Consider the following 16,956-nt stretch of genomic DNA (forward strand, 5'->3'; position numbering starts at 1 on the left):
ACTTGGAAAGATGGTACTGACTTGACTTTTGATCATCAAAATCTGCTCAGAGAAATTGATGGGTGGAATTCTGAAGTAAGAATATGAACTAAATCAGTCGATAGTTCAATGAGATATCTTGTATGAAGCTTTTTATTTCAAAAGTGGTCAAGATATGTGACGTTTGACCATGACTGCTATTAGCCATCTAATGTAGAACTTACTGACAAGATGATATGGCGTGAACATGAACTGAAGATGCCAGAGTGGTTCTGGAGGTAAACTGTATTTTATATGTGCGGACATGCAAACAGTGATTACAATATATGCCCTTTAAGTAAGTGGGTGTATAAATATGTTTCGAGTAGGAAGGCATTTGTCCCCTTTCTATTTGAAAGGAGTACATACAGTATAAAGAAGAACAAACAGTGTATTTCTTCTTAAAAATAACAATTTTAATAATGCTAATTCCATATATCATATAAGTGATGGAGTTTAGCAACATGATATACATACATCGTCAAACATATACAAAGCCCTTTACAAACAACACAGTTGATTTCACAAGCCAATGGTGGGACGTTATACTAGACCAGGCGATCTAGGTGATACATAACAAAAACAAACCCTTACAGGGGGCTTGTCACAAATTCCCTTGGGGTAAAGGACACATTAGCCCTGTTGCAGGCAGGTCACAGCTAACTCAATTTACACTGATACAATTAAAAAACAAACAATTATGCTTCAACAACTCTAACTTCTGACATCATATCTTGTTAATTTTTTGTTTCATTTAAAAACTTTATTTGAGAAATATATATATATATGATCATATCTACAAAAAGCTGTAAATTATCTATGTGTAAATCAAGTTTTATTTTACCAAGTAATATACTTTTGATTTTAGATTTGTACTGCCAAAATTGAATAGAATTTCTTGTGTTTCCTTGTTGATTCTTGTTGACAACAAAGATGGTGGGACATTAACAAATATGTTATATAGTTCAACCTTTGAATTACAAAATACGTAACGCTACATCTAGTACATTATACAACAGGGGGTTTTGAAACGGCCACATGATTATATACAAAGATGATCAGAAACAGATCTTTGTTGAAATGAAATAAATTTTCTACACTTCATTTAAAGCGCTTGTGATGTTGGGATTAATGATTTTTTAAAAACTGATTGTAGTAGTTAATTCTATGTTTTTACTGGGAAAGATGACCAGACTTAAACACACATGAATATATATATGCTACATTTGTATTGAACACCTTTTTCCTAATTAGAACATTCTTAAAATTCCACTCCTTAAAGTAAATTTTAGAATTAAATATAATTTCAAGAAGCATATTATGGAAGTTAAGATATTGTTATCCCTTGATTATCAGTAATTTTCAACAAAAATTGATAAAAAAAAATGGTGATCATAGTCATGCAGTTGTTTACTTGGGGGTAATACATTTAAAAAATTCAATGTAAATGCATTATTACCATGAATATGTACAAGAAGGTACATTTAGTGTAGAACACGGGTCATCAGTCTCACTATACAACATACAAGCTTGATGGTTTGTTGACACACTCTCTCTCATACCAGAACTTAACAGATATATATGTATATATATATATACAAACAGCAACTGTTCGAGTTTCAAAGCCATATCAACAAAGCAAATAAACATATATATTACATATTTTCTAAATTGCACATAAAGCATTTCATTTTCAAGGTACTATAATGTAAATTGTTAAAAACTGCGAAATATACATATAGATATTTTCTTTTCTATTATTTGATGGGCTTAATGTCCACTAATGGCCTTTTGGCCTTTCAGCTGACAAGAAAAGCTAGAATGAGCAGAATAGGTTAAGCCTTAAGTGAAAGTAGATAGTGGGAGGGAGGGAGGGAAGGAGATGGGATAGACATGGAGTTGACTCTTTCTGTGTTACTATGACTATATTTTAGAACTAAATATTGTCGGAACTTAACACTGACCACAGGGGAAATCAGCCACCATTATACGATATGCTTGCACAGAGAAAGGGTGGTTTCTAACCTTAGATTATATAGAAATGGATTGAAAAGGTACAAATATCAGGACAAACAATGAAAGAAAAATAGTTTTGGAATAATTATCTTATCATTTGAATCTTTAAAAGTTGTCTTTGATACAGATTTGAAAATATCAGAACACAGACTGTAGGCAGTTCCTGAACTAGAGTTATGTCCCCTACATCAATAAAACAAGTGTACTTGGGGAACAGGGATAAAATAAAGCACCAGGTGAACTTTCCTAATAATCAATATAATTTTTTATTTTTTGAGATTCAATAGGTGATATTGTTATTTGTCCTGCAAACATGTCAAACACTTTAGGAGTGCTGGTTTTAAAATACCAGGTACATTTCTGTTGTTCAATCTTCTGAAGACATCACATAAACATCTTAAAATCTAGCAAAAAATAGTTCTCCAAAATAATAATTTATGACATATAGAAGGTTAAACAAGGAATATACATTAATACCAGAAATTTGATAAGTCTGGAATCAGCTGTTGTTGCTTTCATAAAATCAGATATGCATTTCGCATTAAAATCAAAGTTCAGAAATGCTAAAAAAAATCTTAAGCAAAATGGCACAAGATAATATAACATTGAGTCATACAACACAAAACATGGCTACATTTAATACATACGCAAACATTTAGATCACTTAAAACTGATCTCAATCTATAACTAATACAAGGAATCGTTCCTTCATTCGCCCTTACAAAATCATTCGGTCAGTCAGAAATAAGTAAATAGTATATAATACACTAAAAAGAAAATGTACATAATGAAGTGATAATTAAACTGTTTCATGTGAACATTCTTTTAACTTATTTTGAAGATGATTTCAAATTTCTTTCTCATTTTTTTCTTTTTATTCCAAATAAAGTTTTTAGTTACTATTGTAAAGTACTTTTAAGGATATCATAACAACAAACTGAGATGTAAATGATGGTTACAACTACTCAACAATAACATCTACAAAATGTCTGTCAATAAGGGAACTACCATGACATGTGCACTAACTGACTCCTGAAGGTTGAGGAAACTTGAGGGTCAGGTGCCAAGTCTTGAGTATCACAACTCAAGATAGGTCAAAGTGTAAACAACACCAGGACCAAATACAAAAGCCTCTGGTAATGGGTCGAAGTCAAAGTTAAAATTACCTGCATGTACCTACAGTTTGTCTGACAGTCAAATGTCTGTGGTCTAAGGGTCAAGGTTGCTAGCACATGACCTTTGATCCAATGTCAATAACATAAAAGGTCAATCAGCATGAAACAGTGAGTATTCTTGACTCCAAGTAAAGTGCATGTACACCATCTGTTTAGCGGTAGTCACAATGTGTCGTGTCAACTAGACACTTCTATATATACATACATCTATGATATTTACATCTGCCCTTACCTACAAGGATCAATCAAAGCTACAATCTGTCGTCAATATATAAATAAGCTGTTAACAAATGATGTAATAAATAGCGAATAAATAACAGGGTATGATGAAAGGTTTGCACCCTCCTATAAAAGTAGAAGATCCTGTATTTCACTGAAGATTCCCCCCTCTCCCCCCCAGTAGATGATCCTATATATACTTAAACATCAATGGAAAAGACATCTTAATTTTGGTTTTCTAATATCTGTTTCTTATTATACTTTTGAAATATTAGAATCAGCAAATAGACAAACATGAAACAGAAAAATGCAAACTTTTTGAATTTTTTGGTAAATAAAATGATAATAATCTCTGCATATCAGTCAGATTTTCTAATTTTCATTGGCCTCTATTTAACACACATCAATGCTCTGCATTTCTTATTATATAACAAGTAACAAATCATTCCTTGTTGAATATGTACTATCAAATATAAACTGTTAAATATTGACGGCATGAAAACAATGCAAATTTTTCCTTTGATTGAAATTTTGAGAAGAGCTGACTCAAATATCAAAATTTGAAAACAATAGTTAATTTGTTAGAGATACTACCACAAAAGCATACTGCCTCTAATGAAGCGATGTGGTAGAGTACTTGGTAATAAATTTGTGATATACATTGTAAATAATTGTACAGTGTGTTATGTAACATGAAATATTACAGATAACTGGCAAGCAAACTTTGGTACATGTCATCATTCACTCTGTATTTGAGGTCTTGCATCAAAGCAAAAGGTGATATCAATTTGCATTTTATTTAATCTATGGAATCATTATCTCTTCCATAAAATTCTCCTGTGATGTTTCTTGTTAAAAAAAATAAAATGAAACAAAACAAAACTGTGCACATGCTGGCAATTTAAAAAAAATCCACATTCACTGCAATTTTAAATACCCACATTCAACCAATTGTCATGGTAACAAGGTGTATTATGTCCAATATCATATCGTGATAATGGGAATTCATCCTTTTTTAGGGGTGGGGGGTGGGGAAAGGGGAGGGAAATTATTTTCTTTACAATATTACTTCTAGATCTTGCAGTAATTTAGAAATGTAAGATCCCCTCACCCCTCACACCCCTAACCCACCAGCTTCTAAGGTGCAAGTCTGGATCCAAGGTAGCTTATTGATAGAATCTGTTACATATATGTGTTAAAGATCAATCCATCTCAGTCGAGGGCTGACATTCTATAAAAAACTATTTCAAGGTGAAGCTGTGAATGCGATATTACAGCACATCATCCAACAACTGTACAAGTAACAGATTCTATTTCTCGTACATAATCTTGTATAAGTTGGAAAAAAAAATCTTCAATTTGATTACATTACCTCCCATTGCCGTTATACGTTAGCAAGATAATTAAATATGGCATTCTTTTAATTATGATGCCACCTAGTACCAAGTATCGTGTAAAGGTACCAGACATATCGAGACGAGAGACTAGCACTGTGTAACTCCCTGTCTGATGTACGAGAAGTTATGATCCGGCCTTAGAGGTAGCAGGCTTACATGCCAAGAACTATTGCCAGCGATTATTTGCTGTAATCACAACACAGATGGAAGCACACTTCCTATCCACAATCTCCTTTTTTGCATTGATCTTGTCTTTTAACAAACATGTTTTATTTCCAACAAAAAAGAAAAACTAACATCCTCAACTGTTTTTTGAAATAAACAAGTGCTTTCCTCTGTTTGAAACAATATCAAACTCCTCACAAAGTGAACAACATCACCAAACCTATAAAGAATTGGGATTACTCTCTCAAATCCTTCAGCTTGGGAAAGTACTGTCACTAGTTTCAGATCTAAACCTTCTGAAATTAGTGAATCATTTCCATACATGTAACTATAACTTTCAATCTCATGCGACGAAAACTAAAAATTGTCGCACACGAAATGGAAAAATTGTTGATGATTGCTGACAGGAATTAATTACTAAGCTGTGGATTCCTTCAAGTTGTCAAAATAGTCGACAAGCTGGTCATAGGTCATACCCATGGCCTCATAATCCCACTCTGGGTCAATGTGCTGCTGAAGTTGACGACGCTGGTTATTGTTGTCTAACTCCTCGCCGACTGTAGATGGAGGATTTGAAGCTTCTAACAGGGGATTCGCTGTGATACGGATGCTACACTCTGACCCTTTTATGGTAGAAACAAAACTACTTCTATTACTAGCTTCAGCTGAATTTTGTCCACTGCTGTTTTGACTACTTCCACCTGCGACAGGCGTGTGATTGCCATTAAAGTCTTCAGCTGGCATCAAGGTCTGCGAGCACTTGGTGTTGATGGCATTACGTTCCAGCGTTGCTCGACCTATCCACACCCAGTCGTTTGCCTGGGCTACAGTCTCTAACCGCTTACCTTTGGGTACATGCTTGCGTTTGTAACGCACCATAAACACAATACAGTTGACAAGAAACACACAAATAGCAACACAGAACACTGCCAACAAGACGTACATGCCTATCTCAAGAGGAGATAACATGGCTATTTCCTCCTGGCGAACTGGTTCCTGTTTTGTTTGTGGGCTTTCCTGACTCCGCAGATTCTCTGCCAGATCAAATTCAACGGGGATCACACTAAGATCTTTTTGATCTTTTTTAGGAAACATCTTCCGATCTTTATCATCCTTACCTTGGTCTTTTTCGATGATAGGATGTGATATATATGGAAGCTTTTTATTGTTGATATTCATGTTTTTTGAATCTCTGCTGTGACCACTTGCTCTGTTATCGGTATAGATGCCACCACTGACAAAAGGATCATTATAAACACGGCCGCCGGGAGAGAAATCAGAGTCAACAACAACATAGTTAACAGAAACCGACCTTGACCTTTTCCTTGCACAATCATTGCTAAGTTTAAGCATGACCTTGAGAAGTTCCCCATGACCTTGGCCTAGGGCAACAATGCGTGGTTGGTATTGATTTGTGTATGGAGCCATGCCAATAACATAGTGATTGAGAGTGGACACATCTAGAATGTAATCCTCCTCTTCCACTTTTGCCAAGGGGAAATGTGTGCCATCAGAATATTGTATAGAAACATCCAGCACAGCCTCCTGTAAAAACAATAACAAAGAATATAATAACTAATTTGAGATAATGAGTATGATAATACTTCTGAGAGATTTAACAGTAAAACCCTGCAAAGATGAACTCCTAGGGACCATGTTGGATTGGTCATTGCAATCGTCCGTGAATTTCCCGTTTCTGTGAATGACACATTCATTATTCTATTCTTCGATCAGTCTGATTTATAATTGTGTCAAAGTTCTTTTTTATTAGGGTGTCATAAAAAATATTTTGCCCGATTTTCATTCAGAATAAAGTTTTAAGTTTGAAGATAATACAATCAAATTATGCAACAGATGACAGTTCATGAAAACCATTAATCTATTCACCTGCTGTTCTGTCATTGTACGAACACATGGGATTATCAGGACAATTATGGTGAAGTTGGATTCTGTCAAAAGTTACAGGTAAAGTGCAACCTTTAAACAAGATGTGTTTATGAAACACTATGCCTCTGGTTGCAAAACATTCTGCAGTGAGGACATTAAAATTTCACTGTGTAAGGCATGTGCTAATTGCATGCTCACTTTGTGAAACACTAATGTCTTCATTGTGGTTATAATGTTTTTCTTTCAAATGTAGGTCAAATGTCAAATGTCAAAGGTGTGTGTTATGTTCATTTTATGAACATGAAGGGAGGGGCCTAAAAATGAGTTCAAGGCATACAAAATATTTAAGGAATAGAAGTTTGAGGATCCACCATTAAATAAAAAGGACAAAGTCAGGACAGAATGCCTTACCAAATAGAGAGTATTCATGTAATGTGGGTTCAAGGAATATGGGTTTTTATTGCATAAGCTTATAAGCCTGGGACACTCAACCATTTTAATGTTGGGGAAAAATTCATCCAACATTTCTTTGGAACACACAACCCATTAAAATATTGAGGTAAAATTAAACTGCTAACATTTCTTGTGAACACTTGACCCATTAAATGTGTCTGGCACACTCAACTTATTAAAATTTTTGGGTAAAATTAAACAATGAAATTGGTTGAGCATACCATCAAGTCTAACAGGGTACACTCACCTGATACTTGTTATACAGTCTATCCTGTATGTGTGAGATTGCTGTCAGGGCACCAGGAATCTCGTGAGAAATATGGATCCCAAGGGTGATTCCAGACACCAAGGTGATGACTAGCCGGTCAACTGACACCTTGTCATTGCTTACACGGACCTCCTTACCACCAATCAGCCTCCGCATCGGGGTCATGACCTTATCAACGAAAAACACAGAAAATCAATGTGTGACCTTTGGTGATGATACAACAAATAAAGTATATCATATAATATGTGAAAAAACCTTAACTGATTTATTTAAATATCATTGAATACCCTCTAACCAAGAAGTCTACACAGATCTGAGGTCAATACCATATCAGTGGCCGTATATAATGACCCTGACCTTTGTATACATGCCTATCTGCAACTTAGCCCTGCCCAAAGTGTGATCCTGTATAATGACCTTGATCTTTGTATATATAGCTTTAGCTCAATCCTGCCCACACTGTGACCCTTAATAATGACCTTGACCTTGTATACATACCTGTATCTCTATACATACCTGTATTTCAGACCTGCTCACAATGTGGCCTTGTGTAATGACCCCTGACCTTTGTATATATACTGTTACCTTAGTCCTGCTTACACTCTGACCTTACATAATGACCTTAACTTTTGTATACATACCTGTACCTCAGTCCTTCCCACACTTTGTCCCTGTATAACACCATTATTGAGACTGACCACACGAGGGTCAGTTACACGGAGTTTGTCCATGACCATATCAGTGACCCTGAGCCAAGCCTTTTTACTTTTGAAGAAATTTGGGCCACCAGGTGTGGATATATAAAACTGGGCATACACCTCCACTATGGCTTGTTGGTGACGGAGCTGACAACTTCCTCCCCCACCACCACCTCCACCACGAGAATATTTCCGATATTTTTTCAACATTGGAAACTGATCAACAAGTCTTTTATTCCGGGTTCTGAAACAACAAAAACCAGATTTATTTTTTTATTTTTCTGGAAGATAGAAGAGGAATTAGAAAAGATACTGGGCCTTAGTACTGCAGTAAGATAAATTCTATTTCTTAATTATCAAGAGGATACAACAGGCCTACTGTAATCAAAGTGGGGATGTGACATGTACACACAACAAGTTATCTTACAAAAACAAGTACACATGAAAGTCCTATTGATATTTTCATACATATCAAATGCTAGTTATAACACTTAATCAATGTTTTAAAGTATTTCATTGAAACCACTTAATGTCAAGTTGGTAAATATCACTTTCCAGCTAAAATCAAGTTTACTTGAAATAGCTATTTTTCCCTATATATTCTAAGTCATTGAACATCTGATAATATTACTCATTTTCCTGTGGGCAATGCTTTATATCACTTGATTTTGGCAACTATCATGAAAAACACAGATAAACCAGAGGTAAATGAGGACAGGAATTGCTCAAGGTCAATGCCGTCACACCAAGGCACATTACGTAAATATCATCTCTGCCTCAGTCTGGTGCAGTTGTTTACCAACTGGCTTGTGCAATCAAAATGTTAAAATTGGTTTAAAACCCTTTACCCCTTGAAACTTGTCACATTGTTAGGCCTACATTGTATAAGCCAGTAGTAACCATGCCAATAAGTTCTCTTATATACTACTAAAAATTTCTGAAAATAAGTCTTTATTATGATGCATATTGGGATCAATTTCAAAACAACAAAGAATGTTTTTCAAAAGATTTTGAATGCTCTCATCCTAAGATTTATCAGTGCTCCAGATAGCCTGCGTGAATGCATTTTCACGCACAATATTTCTAATTTCACGCTAGGAAAAAAATAAGATTTGCGTCAGTAACCCGTGCGAAATCCGGACTCTGCGTCAATGTCCGGCTCCAATATTACGTAGTTAGAAAACTCAATAATCTAAGTCAAACAGACACTTATCAAGTAAACGAAACTCGTAACAAGCGCTTTCTTGATCGTGATTATAAACCAGTCGCATAGCAAATATGGCGCTGTCAAAAATGTTTACAAATTCAGTGTTACCCTAATATGGAAAAACCCATACACTTGATGAAGGCAGGGGTGAAAAAACCCCTCAATTTATAAAGGTAGGAGTGAAAACCCCACATGTCAAAAAGTTATCTGGAGCACTGATTTATGTGAACACACTTCTAATGAAAAGATTTGAACTTTAAGCTTCAAGAAAAGTATTGATTAACTGAATATAGAAAATCATCATACGTGTCCCGAAAAATTACAGGGCCACTTACGTCTTTGGTGATATCATTATCATCTTTCTCACATGTTCATTCTCAAGGTACCTAACATATCATATGGAATGAAGAATGAAACAATCTGTCTGGTCACAATATCATTTATTGCATTATCATAAGCACTGGTAAGGTGATCGTAAAAATGGTCTCAAACTGTGTTTTCTCTACGCCCTGTTTCAAAACATCTTATATTTATCTCTCTTGTTGGCCCAGATGGAAGCGTACAGAGGTCTCATGTGGAAGGAAAGTGGAGTACCCAGGGAAATCCTACGTGGTTGGGCAGGTGACCCCATCCCTTTTTACGTCCATTCCGGGAATTGAACCACTGATATATCAGCATATGAAACATAGTGTTTCAAATGACTTGGTCAGATTTTTTGTAAGCAATGGTTCAAAGAAGCTGCAGAGATCCTATTACTTTATATGCAAAATGTGTAATGATGCCCTGTTATGGAGCCTGCACAGTAATGGATGGATGAATTATGAAGCTACTGACATATAATGTCACATATGAATTTGATCATGAGTAAACTAAATATGAAATGATAATTCAAGATAAATTATGATAGCAGGTTATATACTTTCTGTTCTTTTGGGAAAACAAAAAAGCATATTAATTATTGTTGTCTTTAATTAATTTCTGTAAGTACCAACTCAGCTTGGCAATTAAACAAGTTCACTTCCGGATTTAGACGCCTGGAAAAGTAATGTCAACTGCTTATGTCACATTACAGTTAATATAATTAATTTTTACTGACAAATGGAACATAATGTCAAGGGTTTTCCACTGTGCTTTAGATTCTTACCTCCCTCTTCGGTTGCCACGGCCTTGGTGTCGCTGTGACACTTTCCAGCCTCGAACCTGACTAAGCTTTTCGTCCGATAACTGTACGTCAAGGTGTTCTGCAGGTATCCATACTCTGACATTAACAAATGCTGTATTGCGTCCAGACTTAGCAATAATGGTAACATTGTGTGACCCTCGTCTTTCTGTTCCATCCACATACACTGACGAACAGTTGGATGTCACCTACAATGACAAGAGGAGATAATTCAATATTATTTTCTGACTCCAGAGAGCAATTCCTATTGATCGTTTCTGTATCTTAATCTTGTAGACAAATTAACTCTGAAAAATTATGAAGATTTGATAATTCATTAATAGAAACATCAACTCTACACCTACGACCAATGAAAGCAGGTGTTTGTTGTATATTACGATACTTATACCCTGATCATCACTAGATCTTCAACAGAACAAAGTCTTAATTTGACAAAATATAGTTTATTGTTAGGTGGCATTACATAGTAAACACCACAGTATCAATATTCTGGTGATGTTAATTTTATTGGACTATGATGAACAACAGTTTTATGTCATTAAAGCCAACTACCAAGTCAAAGGTCAAACAAGAATTTCATTGCACGCTTGTCCATCCTCTATATGGAAATAACTTATATGTCAAAGGTCACACTATGACCTTAAATAGGGTCACAGCTTGTAAGTCAAAGGTCAAACAAAGTATGAGCCATATCCAATATAGGAAGATGTACCAGTTAAGTCAAAGCTTAAATTTCAAAGGTCAAGCACATCCTATAATAGTGTTCCCTCTGTAACAAGGATCAGATATAACACTCACTGCCACCTGCTCGGCAGAGTGTAAATTTTAAGATGTATAGTCCTCACAATCACTTCCTCCAACTCTCCCAAAAAATGTTATTCCCTATGGCTTGCTGCAGGTTGGAAAGTGGCCAAAACAGTTTAGAAGGTTAGACACCTCCGATGCACTTCTCATTTGTATGGTAATAACAGAGTTCCGAGATAAACACATCCTTTACACTATATGTAAAACAGGTAGCACTTCCTGTAAACAGTATCACAGAACTTTTTTTTCGAAAATAGATATATTTTAACTCTTTCAGACCAGACTAACATGCTTATTATTTCAAGCCTTGAACAAAGATTATATACACGATCACAAAGAAGCAAAAAAAAAAAAAAAAATCTTTTTTTAAAGCAATTAAAAGCTTTAGAATATCTTGCAGGTGATTAAGATTTCACAACTACAAACAAATCTATATGTAATATTGTGTTTTGTAAATTTTGGAAGGTAAAATCATATTACATTTGGTAAACTTTACCGTGATAAATAACCACTTCCCTTCATTTACGAGGAGGATAACTGTTTAATTATGATTAGATTTAACACACAATATCCATTACAGGAAGTGCACTATTTAATGTAGTGTTTAAAAGTTGATTTATGAAGCAGCTGGTCAATCAAGTCTGGGACATTAAATCTCTAATGACAAGTGCATACTCATGTACAGTATAATGAGTTAGTTTGTAATGTTGGCTAAACCTATCAGGCCAAGTAACAGAATTGTCTGGTTCCTGTCAAATTGATTTCAAACTTTCAGAGATCTTGGTTACATCATACATGAAGTATTTCGCCATTTTACTTTGGATTTTCAGATGAAGTACTAACAAGAAAAATATTTTAGGAATAATTCATGTGAAAGTTACTTTCTGATTAAAATCAATATCAATGTTTTTAAAAAGAAAGAAATCAGTAAATATAAAAGCTGAATGAAAACAATTTGGATATAGATAGATACTGATCCTATAAAAAATGATAAACAGGCAAATTATTAAGAAATATTTTTTCTACTACAGTAAGTTATGTAACTCCTAAGGTATAAATTAATCGTTCCAACTGTTGTATACATATTGTACCACATATGGTATAACAATTTAGCATGTTTTGATTGGCTGACAGAATGAACTCATGTGCTTGTGGAAATTCAAATGCGAAACAAGTAGATCACAATTATCCTAGCAATATTATGCTTTTTGTTAAGATTTCTATCCTTGATTTGCTTTGAAGATAACAACTAAACCAATTTACTGCCAGGTATAATTTTAATGAGTGACAATATTTAGGTATTTAGGAAATTGTCAGTTTTACACTTAATTAGCACCAAGGAATGATGTAAACAAAACACATGTGGGTACAAACAGGTCAATTCAACTTCGGAATGACTCTGTTATTTGGATAGAACTGGTCACACAAACTTGTGGTTACATATGTCATTATTTTTTTATCTATCTCAATACTTATTTTCCAAAAGTTATGAAGACACACGCTAAAGCCCGTGTGTTTTTGTAACATTTTAATACTAACTAAGATCTCCCATATACCACAACCATTCCTTGTGTTGAGAAGATGTGTGAGAGACAGTGATTGAAAACTGTATTTGTGAGCTTTTGAAAGTATTTGTTTACTTCATAAGACATGTTGATAACAGTATTAAATCACCACTTTGAGTTAGACATTTATCTTCTCAAAAGATATCTATACCATACAAATGGTTCTCATCCCGGAAATTTTTTTCTTCAAACTCCGGAATGTAAATTCCTGCAAAGACCTACAGTACACAAAAAGCTGAAAACACAAGGTACTGCCATAATGTAAAGGGAAACAGAAATTCATTCGGTTTAGTCCTATACATAACATTCACATAAAATTGAAACTTTTATCAACCACCATACATCAACTACACTGACCAAAAAGGTCAAACTAACTTCCCGCATCAAGAAAGGGTTATTATACACTCTTCAGAGGAGGTGAATGTTTTCAATCCTCATAGGGAAGGGGTCAGGCTTTGGTGCATAATTCATGGGCACTTTCAACATCAACATTTTAAAATGAATATTAAAACTAATTGCTTCTGAAGGTTTCTGCTTGTAAAATTTCTGCTCAAATATCTCAGGACAACATTAAACAGCACATGTGGGGGCCACTTTAAAGAGTCAAGTGACCTTCAAACTGTGATAAAGAGTGAAAAGAGTTTATGAAAAAATTCCTAACTGACTTCATTTTATATGAAACAACTTAATTATAATACTGACCAATATCAATGGCAAGAATTTCCAGATGTCACCAAAAGATGTCTTACACTAAGCATATCTGTATTTAATAGTTAATTTCAAAATAAAAGTTATCTTGACTCCCAAAAAATTGTGAAAAAAATGCTTTTCTTCAATTTCATTTTTGTGAAATTTTACAATTCAGTTACTTTGTGAATGTTCCATTTATGAAGCCTGTATGACCTTGACAATGTAAGCTTATTTTTGCTGTATTGTTTTGAGGATGGATCGATACCAAATTAACGGAGACGATAACATACATGCAATGGAGCTCTTTTCTTGCAGGAGGCACAAGACTAGTTTACACTGACAACTTCGATCAATACCACACCAACACACATATAGATAGAGAGTTCCGTCACCCACCTCTCCTACAAACACACACTCCATAAAGCAGCTTACAGTGATGGAAAAAACAGATATATACACTGATGGTTATCAACCAAGTATGCTAATGAACCATATGTACATTACACTCAAGGTGATCCATCCACCAAGGTTATCAACAGTAAAGCCATTATTAACACAAGTCTTCTGATAAACATCACACATTTCCATTAATTCCAATGTCCAAATATACTGTCTCTCCAAAAAACACAGGTTTAAAAACACACTTGCATTTTTGAATGAAATTGATTCTAACAACAACACTAGTAACCTTATGTCCTTGAGAAATGGACTTTCTCAGGTTTGATAAATCATGCATAACTATTTTGATTGCCATCATCAAAGACACTGTCCAGTTATCAAATTAAAGAGATGTCAACATAAAATTGTTACCACAAAAGTTGTCAGGACTTTCTCTAAACTGTCACAATTGAAACAGAGGGATCATCATATCAACTGTCACCATGGTAACAGAAGGATCATCATATCAATGGCCACCATAGAGACAAAATCACTACAGCATTAGGATCATAATGTCAACTGTCACCATGGAAACACAACTCAACAAATCAAATGTCACCATGGAAAAAGAGGGATAATCATGTCAAATGTTACCATGGAAACAAGCCATCACATCAACTGTTACCATGGGAAAGATTTGGATCATCAAGTGAACTGTCACCAAATATGACACTGTAGAGCCATAAACAAACCTGACACTGATTAAAGTAAAAACTCCACCAAGTATTTTCTTCCCCTGGAACAAATGAAACCATCTGAATTAAAGGCGCTGACATACCTTTTTTTTCTCTGTTTTTAGGTCCAGATCAGTTTTGATTAAAAAAAATACCCAATAAGTCTAATCTAACCCGATTCAATATGATTCTTTCAAGGGAAGAAGAGTATCTAGGAGACTTAGTTATCACACTACCCACAGCACGAACATCCTTGACTTGCTGGAGCCATTGATTTTTAGCATGTCTTGTCAGTGAAATGAAGTACATATTCACCTTCAGAAAGGACACATCACAAAATCCTCACAACATTAATTTGATGAAATGAAACAAATATTTCTCACTTTATTATGCGATTGAACGACAAATGAGTTTCAATTTTCCCATTAAAACATAAATCAAACATTTACACCATCAGAATTTACCATAAAGTTGCTATTTGTTATTTGCTTTTTGTTTTGTTTTCCTTTGTGTGGACATCATTTAATTCACCATTTTTGGTTCATCTGTAAGCTAGAAATGATTTCTGTAAAATTTCACTGAAATTGGTTTGGGGATTGATGAAGATGAAAATGTTAAAAAATTTACAGATCCAGACAAAAGACAATCACAATAGGTCACTATAAGACTAAAAATCACACAGATATGCAATTATGCTGTTGAGAAGAAAGTTTGCAATTCAATTATTTTTCACTTGCAAAAAATCATCATGACCAGCATGATAATGTCACGTTTCTATTACAGAACCTCTAATCACGACAGGTGTTCATACATTCTGCTGTTTTTACAGCAGATTATTTGACAAGAAACAGCCCTTGACTAAATTCTATATCATTAGGCAATGTGTGTAATAACAGTATACTGGACATTCCATAACAGGAAGTATCTCAGCAGACTGCAGAATTCTACCCATCAGCCCATTATGTGTAATAACTTCAGTACAATCAACACTTTCCCAAGATTGGCTCTTCAAGTCTCCATAGCAACTAGTAATGATATCACAGATATGATTTAGCATCACTGTAAAAATCCACCATCTCAAAGTACCAATCTACCAAGAAGATATTTTTAATCAGTATTATTCATTTTCTAAGTAGATACTAAGAATTACATGTATACTTGAAGGATGGACACCAGAATATTGATGTCTAATTCTCCATCTCTAGATTTGGTATATTCTGTAGAATTGTTGACAGCCCTGGATTCTCTGTAGTATTCCGGCACTAACAGCACACTCTAAACCTATATATTTTTGCACTTTTGATGCTGAAAACAATGCACTGTAACTGTTCTAAATGTAGTTTATGTATTTATTTCTATATTTTGTCGATTGCACTAATTTGCCAAAGACGATATCATGCTTAAGTTGATAGCTCCAAGTCACACTTTTTCAGCTGTATAATCCTTTTGTATTTTTGTTTATAAGCTATCATCAACTACATCCATTTCTAAAAGTTGCCCTAGATTTCCCTTGTTTTAGCATTTATCGTTGCATGTGAGATGGTACATGCAATTTGTGTACACAGTAGCTAGTGTTATCATCATCATGAGTGACTCTTTTAGGCTTTACCATGGTAATATAGAAATGTACCCATCATCCTGTCATAGATATATACATAATGAATTTATATGATTATATAAGTACTAAAACCAGCTACCATTGAAATAATGCAATTTCTAATATGTTTTTCAGGCATTAGATGAATACAAACCAAAGAAAGAGATGGCCAAGATTTCCTTATATTATTTAATTAAAAAATCCTTTTGTTAATCTTGAACAATTTTCATTTCACAATTACAAGATGTGATCTACATTCCCCTCGCTTCAAAACACAATCATTCGGATAGCCTTCATTCTTATCATTCTGAAGAACAGTTTTTTTAGTGAACTATTAAAATTACATTAACCTCTCTGGAATGTTTAAAAAAAGGCTGAAAAAATTAAATTAAACAGAAAAGTAGAGAAAATGAAAGCAAGTGCTAAACAAGTTTTAGAGGAATGAAAAATATCTGTTTGTTAGGAAAGAATGCAGATATAAAAAAAAAAGAAAGAAAGAAGATTT

At 34.4% G+C, this 16,956-nt stretch overlaps 1 protein-coding gene across 1 annotated transcript in view; it reads right to left on the reverse strand.

Moving 5' to 3' along the window:
• Positions 1-412: 412 nt before the first annotated feature.
• The window catches only part of LOC132548847 (transmembrane protein 132C-like), an 84,178-nt gene continuing 67,634 nt past the window's right edge, over positions 413-16,956 (reverse strand). The window contains exons 6-9 of the mRNA XM_060212741.1: positions 10,648-10,871; positions 8,240-8,540; positions 7,578-7,766; positions 413-6,535 (exon numbers count right to left, since the gene is read on the reverse strand). Coding sequence (XP_060068724.1) covers positions 5,408-6,535; positions 7,578-7,766; positions 8,240-8,540; positions 10,648-10,871 — 1,842 coding nt within the window. The 3' untranslated portion in view covers positions 413-5,407. The remainder of the gene's footprint in view (positions 6,536-7,577; positions 7,767-8,239; positions 8,541-10,647; positions 10,872-16,956) is intronic.

Source organism: Ylistrum balloti, unplaced genomic scaffold (genome assembly GCF_031769215.1).
Source record: "Ylistrum balloti isolate Yb309-2 unplaced genomic scaffold, AGI_CSIRO_Ybal_v1 Utg370028, whole genome shotgun sequence".
Taxonomy (NCBI): Eukaryota; Metazoa; Mollusca; class Bivalvia; order Pectinida; family Pectinidae; genus Ylistrum; species Ylistrum balloti.